At 35.9% G+C, this 17,082-nt stretch overlaps 1 protein-coding gene across 1 annotated transcript; it reads right to left on the minus strand.

Moving 5' to 3' along the window:
* Positions 1–76: 76 nt before the first annotated feature.
* LOC123684136 (sarcosine dehydrogenase, mitochondrial) lies at positions 77–15,140 on the minus strand. Its single transcript, XM_045623279.1, has 12 exons — positions 14,833–15,140; positions 12,871–13,127; positions 9,598–9,810; positions 7,260–7,586; positions 6,767–6,950; positions 5,038–5,303; positions 2,746–2,943; positions 2,424–2,672; positions 2,154–2,302; positions 1,783–2,039; positions 390–660; positions 77–334 (listed from the first exon to the last, which is right to left on the minus strand). Exons 1-12 carry the CDS (start codon positions 14,954–14,956, stop codon positions 145–147), a joined length of 2,685 nt encoding a protein of 894 aa, XP_045479235.1. The 5' UTR covers positions 14,957–15,140; the 3' UTR covers positions 77–144.
* Between the last annotated feature and the right edge of the window lie 1,942 nt (positions 15,141–17,082).

Below are 17,082 nucleotides of genomic sequence, written 5' to 3' on the forward strand. Positions count from 1 at the left end.
GCTTAATTAAAAGATACGTTTTTTGGTTTTAAACAACAAAAAGTATTTACTCTGCTGTTAAAATAAGTAGAGTATCTGATTGTAAAATGATTCAATTTATTTTAATTTAAATCCCACAATTTTAAATGTTCACATGTCAAAATATCAGTCTTCGAAATGGTCTTGTTCCTGCACTTCAAACTCGTAATCTCCTAAAATCCTATTGTGAGTTGGATCAAACGGGCTCTTCAAAAATAAGGTGGCAGGGTATCTTCTATTCGATACTTCTATTTCATATTTTCCACTCTTGAGGAATTCATCATCTACTACTTTACCTTTGGGATGTTGAACATATCTGCAAAGGGTTACAATATTGTATTATATAACTTCATAATATTAGATGTTCTTACCCAATACCAATGCTACAGTCTAAGCTGTAACCATAGTTGCCTCTTCTTAAGTACCCAACTATATGATCGTCTCTCCAAATGGTTTCATTGCCATGAACACATACATCATTTTGCAAGGTAAAGAAAGCTCTCCTTTTGTGGCATCCATGTTTCTTCAATTTATCTACATGCTGTTTGCCTAAGTATTGACCATTTTCTCTGCAGATACCTCTAAGGTCTGCCTCTACAGGGTTGTCATCTAATCTTATGTCGTGATTCCATAAGTGATAACCTGAAAGTTAATATCTACATAATTTAACTATTCATATCTAAATAATTTAACTATTTTCATAATATCTACATAGCTAAATATCTACCTTGTATCTATATGATTTAATAACATTTATATCATACTGTATATCACTTCATGTCTATTATACTAAAGGGTGTTTTTTTAGAGCTATAGAACTTTAAATTGCAATAAAAAAAACGATGGCTAATTCGATTGACATGAATTTTATTTATCCGCAAGATAATCTTGTGGCATTACATTTTAAATATGATTTCTGGCATATGACCGCCACGGCTGGCTCAGATGTAGTCCAATCTGGACGTCCAATTTTCGATGACTTTCTCCAACATTTGTGGCCGTATATCGGCAATAACACGGCGAATGTTGTCTCCCAAATGGTCAAGGGTTTGTGGCTTATCCGCATAGACCAATGACTTTACATAGCCCCACAGAAAGTAGTCTAGCGGTGTTAAATCACAAGATCTTGGAGGCCAATTCACAGGTCCAAAAAGTGAAATTAGGCGGTCACCAAACGTGTCTTTCAATAAATCAATTGTGGCACGAGCTGTGTGACATGTTGCGCCGTCTTGTTGGAACCACAGCTTCTGGACATCATGGTTGTTCAATTCAGGAATAAAAAAGTTAGTAATCATGGCTCTATACCGATCACCATTGACTGTAACGTTCTGGCCATCATCGTTTTTAAAGAAGTACGGACCAATGATTCCGCCAGCCCATAAAGCGCACCAAACAGTCAGTTTTTCTGCATGAAACGGTGTTTCGACATACACTTGAGGATTAGCTCCACTCCAAATGCGGCAGTTTTGTTTGTTGACGTAGATATTCAACCAGAAGTGCGCTTCATCGCTAAACAAAATAAAATGGACGTAGTGCGCGATACGTATTCCGCACAGAACCATTACTTTGGAAATGAAATTTCACTATTTGCAAGCGTTGTTCAGGCATGTGTCTATTCATGATGAATTGCCAAACCAAACTGAGAATAAATCACTTGACAGCTGATAAATCGGTCGCCATCTTGAACAGTAATGCCAATTTAAAATTATATACCTCGAAAAAAACACCCATTACAAGTAAAAAATAGGTGTTAAGGTTTCATACCTTTTTCACATTGTAAAGAATAGAACGCCCTGAAACCAATGTGTTGGAGGTCAAAACCTTTTCCAGCATCTGAAAGCTTGTTGTAGATAGGGATACAGAAGGCTACAGGTATATGTAGTTGATATCCTAATTCTCCTACAAAACTTATTCTCATAGCTCTGCAAATATGGCCATTTATTTTAATCAGTTGGGACATTCCCAAAGGAAACCTATCATCTGTTATAGGGAAATCTGTGACAGATTGTAGTAATTGCCGACTGAAAGTAAATAACAAATTTATATTTAAAATAACTATTATCAAATAAGCAACACATATAGATTGATTTTTTCATTCAACCAATATTAGTTGGATTAAAATGCAAGAAGTTTACCTTTTAGGTCCTTGAAGAGAAAGGATTCCCATTCTATCTGTAGTGTCTGTAATAACGGCCTTGAAATTTTTCTTTATCAATTCTTTCCTTATGTGATTTACTGCTTGTGGTCCACTTTCTCCGCAAGCTACTACATAATAGCCCTTGCCCTAGAATTAAAAAAAAATAAGAATAAAAGCTTTAATATGGAATAAACTCATGAAAATCTAATAGACGTCAGCTGACTCCAAGTTGTAGTTAATGATGACAAGTTTTACATAAGTTACAAACCTTCATAATTGGACCGACAAGGGTACCAACTCCTTCACTGAGTTGTGTTACAGTACAATCAGCTTCAATACCACCTTTGCTGTTCAAAAGACACGAGTAAGCAACCCTGCCTGTACCAAGATCTGTATCAACAGTGAACAGCCAGTCTGCAGCCTCTTGCGCGTCTGGACCAGTTAGGTACATCTTGGTGAAGTGGGAGAGGTTGAAGAGACCAACACTGTTTCTGATCGACAGAGCCTCTTCGCCGATCTGTAAAACAAGTTATTGAATTATCTAGTATTTGTTTTGAAAAGTTGGAGTTACAAAAATTTAACATTCTTACGGCATGATGGTGTGCAGAGAATCCAAAGGTCCTGTCTCCTTCAAGTTCTTTTTCGTATCTGTTATCCGGATTCTTGACATGATCGTAGGCTCCATACCAATCGTAACTCCTAACAGGAACTGTACGGTCTTTAACGTAGTAGGAAGGTCTCTCAACGCCCTGTACTTGCTCCATAACAGCTCCCCTAGCCACTAGAGCCTGTGAAAATAATGAATTATTAATATATTACCAGTTAGAGTGCTCTAGGAAGTTGTTGAGACATCAGTGAACCTTTTTATGGTATTTTATCTGCAAGCTCTGGTGATGGTACACCTTTCCCATTAGTGTTAAATCTATATACACGGTGTCCCGTAGAAACCACGTCAAACCGAGAGAGAATGTAGATCGAAGGATAACCCACCTACTATGACAAAATTCCCATTATAAAAGTCTTACCGTTTTCGAGATATTTTTTTTTTGTTTGGAAAATAATGAATTTTTGCCCCTTTCAATAGTTTTGTCCTTACGGTTGGTACAATTTAACACCTTTTTGGTTAATTTTTTTCGGTAAAATATTACTGAAGAATGATTTTAACGTTAACATTAAAAACATCCTCCGAACATTTTGAAGGGGGCTATGAGAAATATTTTCATTGGAAATTTTGGTAGTGAATTATTTTGTTCATGAGGTTTAGCCCATCGTAGTGGAACCAAAATGTACCAAGCTACTGCTGCACATTAAACCAATAAATTGTCTATTTTATAGTGATTTCAAAAAGGTATCGAACAAGTCATTTCTTATTCAAAGAAAAAAGATATGGCTGTTTTTATTCAAATGGGTACGTCTGACAAAATCAAGTTTGTCAATTCTGTTAAGAAATCTTCGATGTTGCATTACTTAGTGAACGATGGCAATTGTGCACGTGCGAAAATATTACTCGCATAATTATTCACCTCAACGAAATTCAATTTTGCCGGCAAATTTTGCGAAAACATCATGCAGATCCAGATTTTTTTAATAAGATCATTTGGAGTGACGAGTCTTTCTGTACCAAAGATGGGTTCATGAATCTCCACAATTTGCATAGCTGGAATATCATAAATCCACACGAGGTGAGGGAAGATATCGATTCAAGATCATTTTATGGACTGGAATATTTAATGGTGCAATTTTGGGCCCGATCGAACTGCCCCCATCACTGAACGCAAACAATTATTTGGAATTTTTAACCAATTTTATTGGAAGATGTGCCACTGACGCTGCGACGTAGTCTGTGGTTTCAACATGATGGATGCCCAGCACATTACGGACTCGAAGTTACCGCACATTTGAATAGAACTGATTCCTACCGGTGGATTGGAAGAGGAGGTGAAATTTTGTGGCCTCCTTGTTCACCTGACCTAAATCCTATGGACTTTTATTATTGGGGCTGCCTGAAAAACAAAATATACGCCACACCCATACGTGATGATGCCGAATTGAGAGAACGCATCCGCAATTCGGCTTCATCACGTATGGGTGTTGCGTATACTTTGTCTTTTAGGCAGCCCCAATATTACAAGTCCAGAGGATTTAGGTCTTCATGTACCCATCCTTAGTACAGGATGACTCGTCGCTCCAAATGATCTTATTAAAAAAATCTGGATCTGCATGATATTTTCGCAAAATTTGCCGGAAAAATTGAATTTCGAGGTGAATAATAATGCGAGTAATATTTTCGCACGTAAACAATTGCCATTGTTCACTAAGTAATGCAATATCGAAGATTTCTTAACAGAATTGACAAACTTGATTTTGTCAGAAACATACCCATTTGGATAAATACAGCCATATCTTTTTTCTTCGAATAACAAATGACTTGGGTGATACCTTTATGAAATCACTATAAAATAGACAATTTATTGGTGTAATGTGCAGCAGTAGCTCGGTACATTTTGGTTCCACTACGATGGGCTAAACTTCATGAACAAAATAACCCACTACCAAAATTTCCAATAAAAATATTTCTCATAGCCTCCCTTTAAAATGTTCGGAGGATGTTTTTGATGTAAACGTTGAAATCATTTTTCAGCAATATTTTACTGAAAAAATTAGCCAAAAAGGTGTAAACTTGTGCCAACCGTAAGGACAAAACTATTGAAAGGGGCAAAAATTCATTATTTTCTAAAAAAAAAAAATATATCTCGAAAACGGTAAGACTTTTATAATGGGAATTTTGTCATAGCAGGTGGGTTATCCTTTGATCTTTATTCCCCCTCGGTTTGACGTGGTCTTTACGGGAGACCCTGTATGTTGATATGGATGATTCTTACCTCGTGGAACATGTCTATCTTGTGATTTCTTCCAGCCAATTTCTGATCATTTGGGAAGACGATGTTATATTTTGTTACATAAGCTTCGTGACTACTTTCTGTAACCCAAGCTCTGTCGGATCTTTGCAGTAGACTGAATCTCTTGATGTCATAATTGAACATATGAACTTCAGGCCTTCCTGTTGCTATCCAGATGGCAAGTTGTTCGGTAACGCCTCCACTCAGCTGTATGCCTCCAGAGTTGTAACCGCAGTTGTGGAACATGCCTGGAAAAATATAGTCATAATGTGTTGCTTTAGACTCTACCGAAAGAACATGAAGTTTTGAGATGAAAAAACTTTCGGTCTTCGGGTATGTCTTTCTGTGTGTCCGCAAATCCTTATAACAGCGTTAAAGTTGAAGTTCCAAAATTGTCGTTACGGTGAGATGACTACTTTTCCTCACGTCGCGTTTTGGAACTCCATAGTTTGAAAGAGTCTTTGTGGCAGATTGTTTCAATGTGTCAATGGCGACCAGCTAAGCACATTGTTAAAAGATTGATGATGACGATAACAACGTTAATTTCTACAATACTTATCCTATTTCGATAGAATTTGGAATAGGTAGCATTGTTGAGCAATAGATTATACCATACGTAAAGGGTGTTTTTTAGAGCTATAGAACTTTAAATTGCAATAAAACAACGATGGATTATTCGATTGACATGCATTTTATTTGACCGCAAGATAATCTTGTGGCATTACATTTTAAATATGATTTCTGGCATATGACCGCCACGCCTGGCTCGGATGTAGTCCAATCTGGACGTCCAATTTTCGATGACTTTTTCCAACATTTGTCGCCGTATATCGGCAATAACACGGCGAATGTTGTCTTCCAAATGGTCAAGGGTTTGTGGCTTATCCGCATAGACCAATGACTTTACATAGCCCCACAGAAAGTAGTCTAGCGGTGTTAAATCACAAGATCTTGGAGGCCAATTCACAGGTCCAAAACGGGAAATTAGGCGGTCACCAAACGTGTCTTTCAATAAATCGATTGTGGCACGAGCTGTGTGACATGTTGCGCCGTCTTGTTGGAACCACAGCTCCTGGACATCATGGTTGTTCAATTCAGGAATTAAAAAGTTAGTAATCATGGCTCTATACCGATCACCATTGACTGTAACGTTCTGGCAATCATCGTTTTGGAAGAAGTACGGACCAATGATTCCACCAGCCCATAAAGTGCACCAAACAGTCAGTTTTTCTGGATGTAACGGTGTTTCGACATACACTTGAGGATTAGCTTAGTATTGTTTTTTGACGTAGCCATTCAACCAGGAAGTGCGCTTCATCGGTAAACAAAATAAAATGGACGTAGTGCGCGATACGTATTCCGCACAGAACCATTATTTTCGAAATAAAATTGCACTATTTGCAAGCGTTGTTCAGGCGTGAGTCTATTCATGATGAATTGCCAAACCAAACTGAGGATAAATCACTTGACAGCTGTTGAATCGGTCGTCATCTTGAACATTAATGCCAACTTAAAGTTATATACCTCGAAAAAAACACCCTATATTTGTCCGATTTCGATGCAAATCAGTACGGGTATTCAAGTTGGGAAATAATCATAGTTAAACCCTTTCGAATATAAGGTGTGCCTGCTACATGCACATGATGTCATTCTGTGTTTTCTTGAATGGTTTTTCTTCGAATTAGTCGAAAATATGGAATATGCTTCTTACCTAAAACTCTCGGATCTTCGCCAATCAGTGGTTTATGATCAGGGGTGAAGGATTCAGGTCCACATATATCAGATTTAATGCCAATCCTTTCGAATATTGGGCAGATTTCTCTTGCTCTTTCCATGTGGACATGGAATATGGATTTGTCCAATTCGTAAAGTCCAAAATTGAAATCAGATGGTACCTACATTAGATTGAGCTTCCAAAAGTTAATTATTTTTGTACAGTGTGGCCAGGTTTGAATAATCCAGTACTAAAACTCCTAAATAAAAAGATTTATAGGAAAAATAAAATACATTTCATAAAGGTACTCTTCTTTGGAAATTTTTTTTGAGAGTCACCCTGTATTAACCAATAAACCAGATGCTGTAGCAACTTTCTGCTTTCGGCTATTTCTGTAAGTCGCAGAAAGAGTACATGACAAGTATATTACTTTACCCCTATATCTCATAATTTAGGAGTTTTAGTACCCTGGTCTCCTGTTGAAATTTACCTCTTTCACTATTTCAGGATTCCTCTCATAACCTCCCAAATGGAAAGTATCCCCTTGCACTTTTAGATAAGTGTCGCCATCCAGATCTCTTAAATTTGGCGTACCCTTCAGGTCTGGTATACTGTCAGTGATAACATACGAGTGTTTGATGGCAGTCAAAGGTATATCAACCCCTACCATCTGACTGACGTTTCTAGACCAAACACCAGCAGAATTGACCACACAGTTCGTTTTGATGGTACCGTTGGTCGTCTCAACGGCTGTTACCTTTCTCAGATTGGCCACGGGTTCCGTAACGATGCTTGTGACTGCACAGTTCTCGAAAAGCTGCAAAATAGAGGAATTTTTGAAAGACTATAGGCATTATCTAATCTAATCTAATTAAATTTAAGAATGTCACATTTTTTTCTAATAAGTCTAGAAATGCAATTGCTGTAGCAATTTTTTAGAATTCAATTGTTGTCTAATGTTAAAAGTTTCAGTATTTAGGGTAACCTAATGAGGAGTCCGGGATTGGACATATGGGGATATTGAATCAATTAGATTTAAAGCTCTTGGCAAAACCCTCCGATGTGATGCCAACTAAAGGGTGTTTTTTAGAACTATAGAACTTTAAATTGCAATAAAACAACGATGGATTATTCAATTGACATGAATTTTATTTATCCGCAAGATAATCTTGTGGCATTACATTTTGAATATGATTTCTGGCATATGACCGCCACGGCTGGCTCGGATGTAGTCCAATCTGGACGATTACTTTTTCCATTATTTGTGGCCGTATATCGGCAATAACACGGCGAATATTGTCTTCAAAATGGTCAAGGGTTTGTGGCTTATCCGCATAGACCAATGACTTTACATAGCCCCACAGAAAGTAGTCTAGCGGTGTTAAATCACAAGATCTTGGAGGCCAATTCACAGGTCTAAAACGTGAAATTAGGCGGTCATCAATCGTGTCTTTCAATAAATCGATTGTGGCACGAGCTGTGTGACATGTTGCGCCGTCTTGTGGAAACCACAGCTCCTGGACATCATGGTTGTTCAATTCAGGAATGAAAAAGTTAGTAATCATGGCTCTATACCGATCACCATTGACTGTAACGTTCTGGCCATCATCGTTTTTGAAGAAGTACGGACCAATGATTCCACCAGCTCATAAAGCGCACCAAACAGTCAGTTTTTCTGGATGTAACGGTGTTTCGACATACACTTGAGTATTAGCTTCACTCCAAATGCGGCAGTTTTGTTTGTTGACGTAGCCATTCAACCAGAAGTGCGCTTCATCGCTAAACAACGTTCGCTTATGAATGGTTAGCAGTACCTTTTGAAACGGTCATTGATGACCGTCTCAGTTCAATGAACTTCGTAAATCGCTTAGACAAAAAGTCCTCCATATGGTATACCGATTGATCAAAATCAGAAAGAGGCTGAGGTATTGGAGTATATGGGCCTAAAATGAGAATCTCTAAATCCCTGGGAAGTGAGCCCTCTATCTTGCGAACCGAGACACTAGCTGTCTATACTTGCGCCCAAGAGTGTCTCAAAAGAAATCTCAAAGGGGCGCGTATTTCCATCACTATCGACAGCCAGGCCACGCTGAGATCCCTGGAATCATATAGCCAGGGGTCTCTTATGACATGGTAATATGCCGTAATACCATAAAGCAACTGGCCAGAGGGATTGAAGTAACTTTACTATGGGTACCGTGGCGCAATTGTGGTATTAAAGGAAACGAAAAAGCCGATGAACTTGCATCAAGATTTATACCTGTTGGTCCTGAGTCTTTCTGTGGGCTTGGAAAAGCCCAATATAAGACTGCGGTCCAACAATATGAGTGGGACAGTAAAAAACCCTCTGGGGAAACACTCCGGGTCTTGCTCAGGCAAAGAAATTTGTGGTGCTTTCATCGACCTATACCACTAGCTGAGTTTCGGGTAATGAGGAAACTGCTGAGAGGACACTGTCGGTGCAAAAAATACCTTTTGTACCACATGGATAAGTCAGCAGATGAGATCTGTAGGCTTTGTGGAAAAGAAGTAGAAACAGCATAACATAACACTAAGAATTACTCACATGGGAAAGTCAGTTCTGGGTACTCACGAAACAATAGCCAAGGCTGCTAAGGATGTCGTCGATTTCGTTAACCGTATCGACGGCCTCCTTGGGTTTGTATGAATAGGTAGGATTAAGAACAAATGATCAAATTGTTCCCGGAAGACTAACAAAGCCACAACAACCCCGATTCAGAGATTAATAATAACCTGGAGAACATTTCTAGCGATGAATAGAATTCCATTTTTCATAAAAATTGGTAGAATGTCTTGTGAATATTTACCTGTGCACCACGCTTAGTAGCTCCTTTCATCAAGGACGAACAAAGCATGCTGGGATCCATATGACCATCCCCTGGACAATACAAGGCAGCTTTGAAGGTCTTGGGGTTCAGAACTGGAGATAACTTTGCTGCCTCGGAGGGTGTTATCATCTGGGTCTCGATGTTGAAGTAGTGCCCTAGCGAATGGGCCCTTTTGTATTCTTCGATTCTTTCCTGAAAAAAAGAAAACCTGGGAACCACGAAAATAATTTTTTTTTATATTTATCTATACTCTGGTGGCAAGTCGGTATCTTGGGATGTAATATACAGGGTGGCCACTTTTTCAATGGGATTGTATTGGTAACTTTTAAACCATAAAAGTTAGAAGGTCGGTCAAATGGAGAAAAAATTGCATTCATAGGAGCATTGTCAAGCAGTTCAAACAAATCGAGATTATCAGGGCCGGTTATTGAGATATCATAGAAAAAGTAAATTCTGTCATTTTGATTTTTCGTTTTTTCCCACTTTATTTCAAATATTATCAAAAAATGTTTCAGAAAATTTTTATTCGGCAGTAAATTATCCTCAATTTGACGTAATCAGATTTCGTATCCAACGTTTCGTACTCCCTGGGCCACCCTCAACCTCATTATTTTCAATACGGACCTGCATATTTTATGACACTTTTCGAAATAACTTTTAACGCTGAATTCAACGATGTATCATACGTTGTCATTCAAAGTTGATTTTCAGGTGATTTTGACCCTTATCCAAATTTCTTTGGGTCGGATCTGTATTACATTTAGGTACTTTTAGTTTAATTAACAACATGCAATACATTTCGATAAGAAAATCAACTAACTCATCTTGAACTGAATGGAACATATTAGAATCAAAGCAAGAAACAAGTAAAAATTATTTACATATTTCAGTTCATACTAATTAAACGGAACTATCATTCAATCAAAGAAAATCTAATGATTATTCGGAAGTAAATGAAAATTAATGAAGTAATTGTCCGAAGTGCCCATCATTTTGTAAAATGCAATTTAAGGTTCTGGAAACCATACTCCTTATACATTTGCTTATTTCATCTCCTTGAATACCTTCCAATACATTCTCAATCTTCTCGCGGAGAATCTCGGTTTCGTAGTATCATGAATTTTATTTTTGAGATATCATTAATTTTCATTTAGGTAGTTACGAATAAAAATTTGATTTATCTTTGATTAAATGATAGTTTCGTTTAATTAGTATGAACTGAAATATGTAGTTAATTTTTACTAGTTTCTTTCTTTGATTCTAATATATTCAATTCTGTTCAAGATGAGTTAATTGATTTTCTTATCGAAATGTATTGCATGTTGTTAATTAAACTAAAAGTACCTAAATGTTATACAGATCCGACCCAAAGAAATTTGAATAAGGGTCAATATCACCTGAAAATCAACTTTGAATGACATCGTATGATATATCGTTGAATTCAGCGTTAAAAGTTATCTCGAAAAGTGTCATAAAATATGCAGGTCCGTATTGAAAATAATGAGGTTGAAGGTGGCCCAGGGAGTACGAAACGTTGGATACAAAATCTGATTACGTCAAATTGAGGATAATTTGCTGTCGAATAAAAAATTCCTGAAACATTTTTTGATAATATTTGAAATAAAGTGGGAAAAAAAGAAAAATCAAAATGACAGAATTTACTTTTTCTATGATATCTCAATAACCGGCCCTGATAATCTCGATTTGTTTGAACTGCTTGACAATGCTCCTATGAATGCAACTTTTTCTCCATTTGACCGACCTTCTAACTTTTATGGTTTAAAAGTTACCAATACAATCCCATTGAAAAAGTGGCCACCCTGTATACGTGTTAGAAAGAAATGCATAAAGAATTCCAATAGTCAAAGGAGAGCGAGAACGTTTTTACTTCCACAAACAGTGATAGTCCAATTAGAAAGAAGGCAGGAGGAGAGTACATCTCTCTATCTCACTAATGGTCTAATGTGCCCACCATCAGAGCTATTCTCACCATAACGTGATCTACAGCTCGCCTTCCACTTCCTGAGTTGTAATGAACTCCAGTATCTGGGATTGCTTCAAGGAAGCTAATTCCTCACTTCTACAATTTTCGTGTTCAAAGCAGGTTTTGAATTGGCAAGTGATGGCAAGGCATTCTGTACCAGGTCATCCGGAGTTTCTTTCTCCTCCCCACAGAATCTCCACTCGTCATTCTCTGTTAGACCCATTCTCATGAGGTGTTTCCTAAGGCCTCAATGCCCTGTGAGGAATCCAGTGAGGAGGTGTAGTACATTTTCACTAAGATCCAGATACTTCTTGGATCTCGCAGAGTCGAATTTTCGAAGAACTTTTTGAAGTGATCCAAACCAGAAATATTCCGCCAGAGTGTTTGACTTTTGGTTTTTTCCTTCTCCTGAAACTCTTTCTTGTGGGTACATTTGTCTACACCACAGCGAGGTTCCGGGTCGATGAAAGGAGTTTGTGCTCCTTTTCTGGCAAGTGTTTGGCCTGTTCATTCCCTCTAATTCTCGAGTGGCCGGGAACCCAGACAAAAAGACCTTGTTAGAATTGATGATATATGAGCTGAGTGCTTTAATTGCAGCCTGACTATCAGAATGTATCGTTATATCACATTTCTTGCAAGGTCAATTCCTACGCATCTTTCTATTGCCTGAAAGGCATCTAGACAGCGGCCTAATGATATTGAGCTTTTGGTAGCAGTCCCGAATACTCCAGCGCCAGTGGCTGTCATGGTTTTGGAACCATCTGTGTACCACTTGATCGTATTCTTTTTAAGAACTGATATTCCTTTTCTCAATATTCTTTTCTACTCAGTATCGTAATAAAGGTTTTTTTGGTGCAAATATTATTTATCATTTCGTCACTATAATATATAAGGTTATAATTACTTAGACCTCAATGAAAACAAATAATTCTTGTTATATACAGGGTTTCCCACTAGCAATGAATAATTTCTTTATAATGGCAACAGTGCTAATTATTTTTTGACATTTCTTATGTCATTTATGTTCAGTAGAGTAGGTTAAGTTAGGTTAGGTATAGCAAAATATACTCTTTAACAACACAATTGTTAAATTGTGTTATCAAAATTAGTGCTCGTTTGTGAGTTCTGGTAGAAATTTAAGATGTATGATATTATTCAAGTCAAAAAATAATATACAGTTTTGCCATTGTAACCTTTTTAAACTGTATAAGTCCTATTTGAAAAACCCTTTATATGTCATTTTATGTATTACAACCCTGTATACTTACATCAGTTCTGGCAATGAACAATCCCCCGTTCATAACATGACCTGGATTCACCCCTGTGTCTTGCTCCAGACCCATGTAAATGTTTCTGCTTGCCTCCAAAAGTTGGATATCCACATCTCCCGGGTTGCTGAGTCTCCACAACAAGCCACCTGTGTGCCATGTTGTGCCGTTTGTGACTTTTCCTCTTTCCAATAGCACTGCTTGTATTCCTCTTTTGGACAGTTGGTACAACAAGTTACACCCGGCAGTGCCGCCACCTTAAAAAAATAAAAGTCGTTATTTGTAAAGGTTGCTCAAGGAGAAATATGTGAATAAATATGTTTTATATATTTTTCGTGTTTTTATTCCGATAAAAAGGCATAGAGAGGCTTTTTTCCAAGCAAATAAGTAAAGGGCAGCACTGTATGACGACTTCCACGAAATCATAGTTTTAAGTCTTTTGTAATGATTTTTGGTAGCTTTTTTCACGAATATTTTAAAAATATATCAGTGCTTTGTACAAATTACATATTTTTCAATTTTTTTTGCGAAAAACAGGAATTTTTTCATTCCCAAATTGAAAATATTTACTTTCTCCCATGTAGATTATTGTTTAAGGAAATTATGTGAAAACCCCATAAAAAACGGTGATTTGTAAGAAGAAATATCTGTATATTCATTTTGAACTGAGCAGCCAAGTGATGGTGTTCCCTTTTAAGTATTCAAACTAAATAGGAGATTGTAAGTTTTACACAAATCTTCATAACTTCCATACTAATTACTCAGAACTTTTTATTGAGTACAGAAAAATATGAAGTTTGCTATATTTTTCGAATGTTAATTTTCAGCTCTATAAAAATATATAGAAATAAACGGAGTGTCCCATTTAAAAAAAATTCATGGCGATATCTCATGAAATATCAGTTTGCGGAAAATTCTATTAACGTGTTTAAATTTTACGTAAAAAGTTGCTACGAGACGGTTAAAACAGAAATGAAAAATTCCAAACAGAAAAAAGTTACAACAATAATTCGAAAAGTGAACATTTCCGAAAAACACCCTGTAACTATGTAACGGTGAAAGCTATGGAGTTGCGGTTTTCGCCAATGAGTTTCTCATAAACCCTCAAACTCCTACATCAGTTTTCGTCTATCTAGAATAGAAATAAAACTTCCCATTCAAAAGTGTCCAATTGGCCCAGCCTGTACATGCAAATATTTTTTATTTTGATTTCATGCCGATTTCAAGCAAAATATTTCATCGAAATCTCAGACAATAGTTTAAAATTTTACTCTTCATCGGGCATATTTTCGTGACATAATGAAACTTTGTGTGTATATTGAACTCAATTAGATAAATATAGCAGCTGATACGAGTTGTTTTGAACATATTCTTCATTATCCTTGCATAACTTGGAGGTTATCAATCTCGTATAAAACTCTTCCAAATAAAACATTTTTTCACTCCGAATTTGCCACAAAATTTAACAAGCATTTTGTCGTTAAAAGATGTTTACAAAAAATGTATATAAATACGAAGAAATTCACAACTCATAAACATATTATTTATATTTTACACAACATTGTTTTCACCGTAATATTTTTCAGTGAAGAAAGATATTCGATAAAATAATTGAAAATTTTAATATACCTAGTTATTCTACTTGTTGTTGAATATATTTCTTTCGTCCGTTCTTATATTGAATATTTATGGATATATTTTAAGTAGTTTTAATTATTTCACTGAAACAACCGTTTTCATTAAAGTATAAAATAATAAGAATAAAGAAGGAAGAGTTTTTTAAAAGATAAAGTGGGTAAAACGAATATAATTTAGAAATATATCATTTGCTCAATGTTAAATCAATTGGATTACTTACTTCTTTACGTTTTTATTCAGTATTCTCAATAATAATCGAAAAAACTTATTGCTTTCAATTTCCTATAATAACTATATAAAACACATTGTTTTTCTTTCCCTTACCTATGATCACGACATCGGCTTGTGAAGGAACCTGTGAACCAGTGCTAAAGTCACAAAAACCTAATTTTTTCAACAGTCTTTTCCTGGACTGTTTTCTCACGATGTTACCGGAGACTCGCAACATTTTAACCGGCTTTAAATGTGTTTATACGATACAAAAAATATTCAGAACATTATACGACCAACGACTATCGTACCTCTCGAATGAAAAGTTAAATTAGAAATGATTAGCTGCACTCATTCAATCAACAACTTTGACCCCTGGTTCGTCCATCCATTTTCTGATTATTATTGATTGTGTTTGAAAGACACTGATGTCAGTCGGCTGAAGAAATTCATCGGAATTTCGAGATTGAGAGTTAATATTATACAGGGTGATTCACCGCGATGGCCTATTAGACGTTTATGGAAAACTAATCGAAATTTTGTGATGAAAATTTGCATATCGGGGTTTGAAACAATGATCTTTTTCCCTAAAATATTTTCAGATCTCTACAACGTTTATACCGTATACTACTTCAAATGGTACACCTAGTATATTATCGCATCGCATTAGATAGATTTTTTGATGACAATTTAAGCAATATGCCATACTTTGGGTGAAAACTCAACGGTTCATGAGTTGATGAGATTTTTATGAAAAAAATGATGGCGACGAGGGCTCACTTTTTTTTTAATATTTCTGCAGAAAATGTTTTTTCGAAAAAACATTTTTCATTTGCGATTCTGCAAATACGTGGTATTATAAGACTGTTTGCGGTTTGGACCAAAAATGTACAGGATGTTTATCAGAAGATCCTGAACTTGGGGAATACATTTAAAAGTTATCGACTAAGAACTTTAAATGAAGAAAAACCGCAATGTCTGTGTGAAGTCTGTATAACTTTCGGAAAACACAGAAAGAAACTAAAACTCGATAACTTCATTGTCATTTCATGAATTGTCGTTGATTGTTCGTAGAGATTATTTGAAATCCATAAACCAATAAAATTTTCAATTACAAATAATTGATCACAATTCATGAAATGTCAAATTTAATCTGATATTCTTTTGGTGCATTTTCAATGGACGAATTTCCAAACTTTACATACTCATTTGAGACATTTTCCGCCTCAAAAATTTGTTTATTAATTTCAGAATTGAGATCTTTCATCTGAGCTGGCTACTTAAACGGGAATTGTTAGAAAGAGGATAAAAGCACACCAAACTTCTTTAAAATGAGCTGAAATCATGAAATCATTTTATCGCATATTACAAGTTCTGTCTAATCATTCACGGAGACATCTATATATTGATTTTATCTCCAAGTGTGTGCCTAAATTAAACTTTTCTTGGCGATGAGAGTCCGAAAGGTCAGAAAAATAAAATTTGGTCAGTAACTTTTCAGAGTCGATGGAAAGATGACTTGAAATATTTGTACGATTGTATCAATTCCCCTGAATCGAAGAATCACATCTACTGTTGGAATGAACACTGACACCCGAAAGTTATCTTTAGGATTGTTAATACGTTCGTCACATTGTTTTGTCACTTTTCTCTTATTTTTGAAATTGTGATCAAGGGCGTAGATCTTTTTTTTTCTTAGGAGGGGTAATCGAAAAAAATTTTTTTGACGACTACGTTTACCAATATATGTAATACCTTTGAGAAAGAAAGGTTTGATAACGAAGTTTGAACCAAAAATAATAGCATTTTTTTGATTCGATTGCTCATATCATTCGATTTTTTTCTGAATTGAAGGTACGCAGAAAAAAGAAAATTCCTTGAATAATTTCAAGTATAGAATGTTCTATTCATGGGCACGTAAATACTTTGTTTTCGAGATACAGGGTGTTTCTTGTAGTCCTACTTTTTTGTGATGCATATAACAGTTTATCGAATCTTTATTGATCTTCTCTACAGATTGGGTAAATAAGTAGGTACTAAAACTTAGAATTAATTATTTAGTCATCACAGCTCACTGGATCTTATAATAATTTGAATTTTCCTGAGGATTACTGAAGAATTGTTTGATAAGAAACCATAAAGTGCAGTACTGGACCAAAGATTTTTTTTACATTGTTCTAAACTACCAGCTGGTGAAGTTTTTTCAGATTTTTCTGATACGTTTGCACTCTGAAGAACAGAGTTTTATCTAAACTCTGGTGATATTTAGAATGTTATATTACAATACTATTATGAATACTTACTGTTTAAACTTTAAAATTCTTACAACTTTTTCTTGAGAGATTATTATTTACTGTCGTACCG

The sequence above is a fragment of the Harmonia axyridis genome, chromosome 7 (genome assembly GCF_914767665.1).
Source record: "Harmonia axyridis chromosome 7, icHarAxyr1.1, whole genome shotgun sequence".
Lineage (NCBI taxonomy): Eukaryota > Metazoa > Arthropoda > Insecta > Coleoptera > Coccinellidae > Harmonia > Harmonia axyridis.

Excerpts from the sequence above, each read along its gene's own strand:
- LOC123684136 (XM_045623279.1), bottom strand. The coding sequence starts at position 14,956 with ATGTTGCGAGTCTCCGGTAACATCGTGAGAAAACAGTCCAGGAAAAGA. Across the intron at positions 6,951-7,259 it reads ATCCTGAAATAGTGAAAGAG|GTACCATCTGATTTCAATTT; the intron begins GTAAATTTCAAC and ends AATCTAATGTAG. Across the intron at positions 2,303-2,423 it reads TTGTCGGTCCAATTATGAAG|GGCAAGGGCTATTATGTAGT; the intron begins GTTTGTAACTTA and ends TTTTAATTCTAG.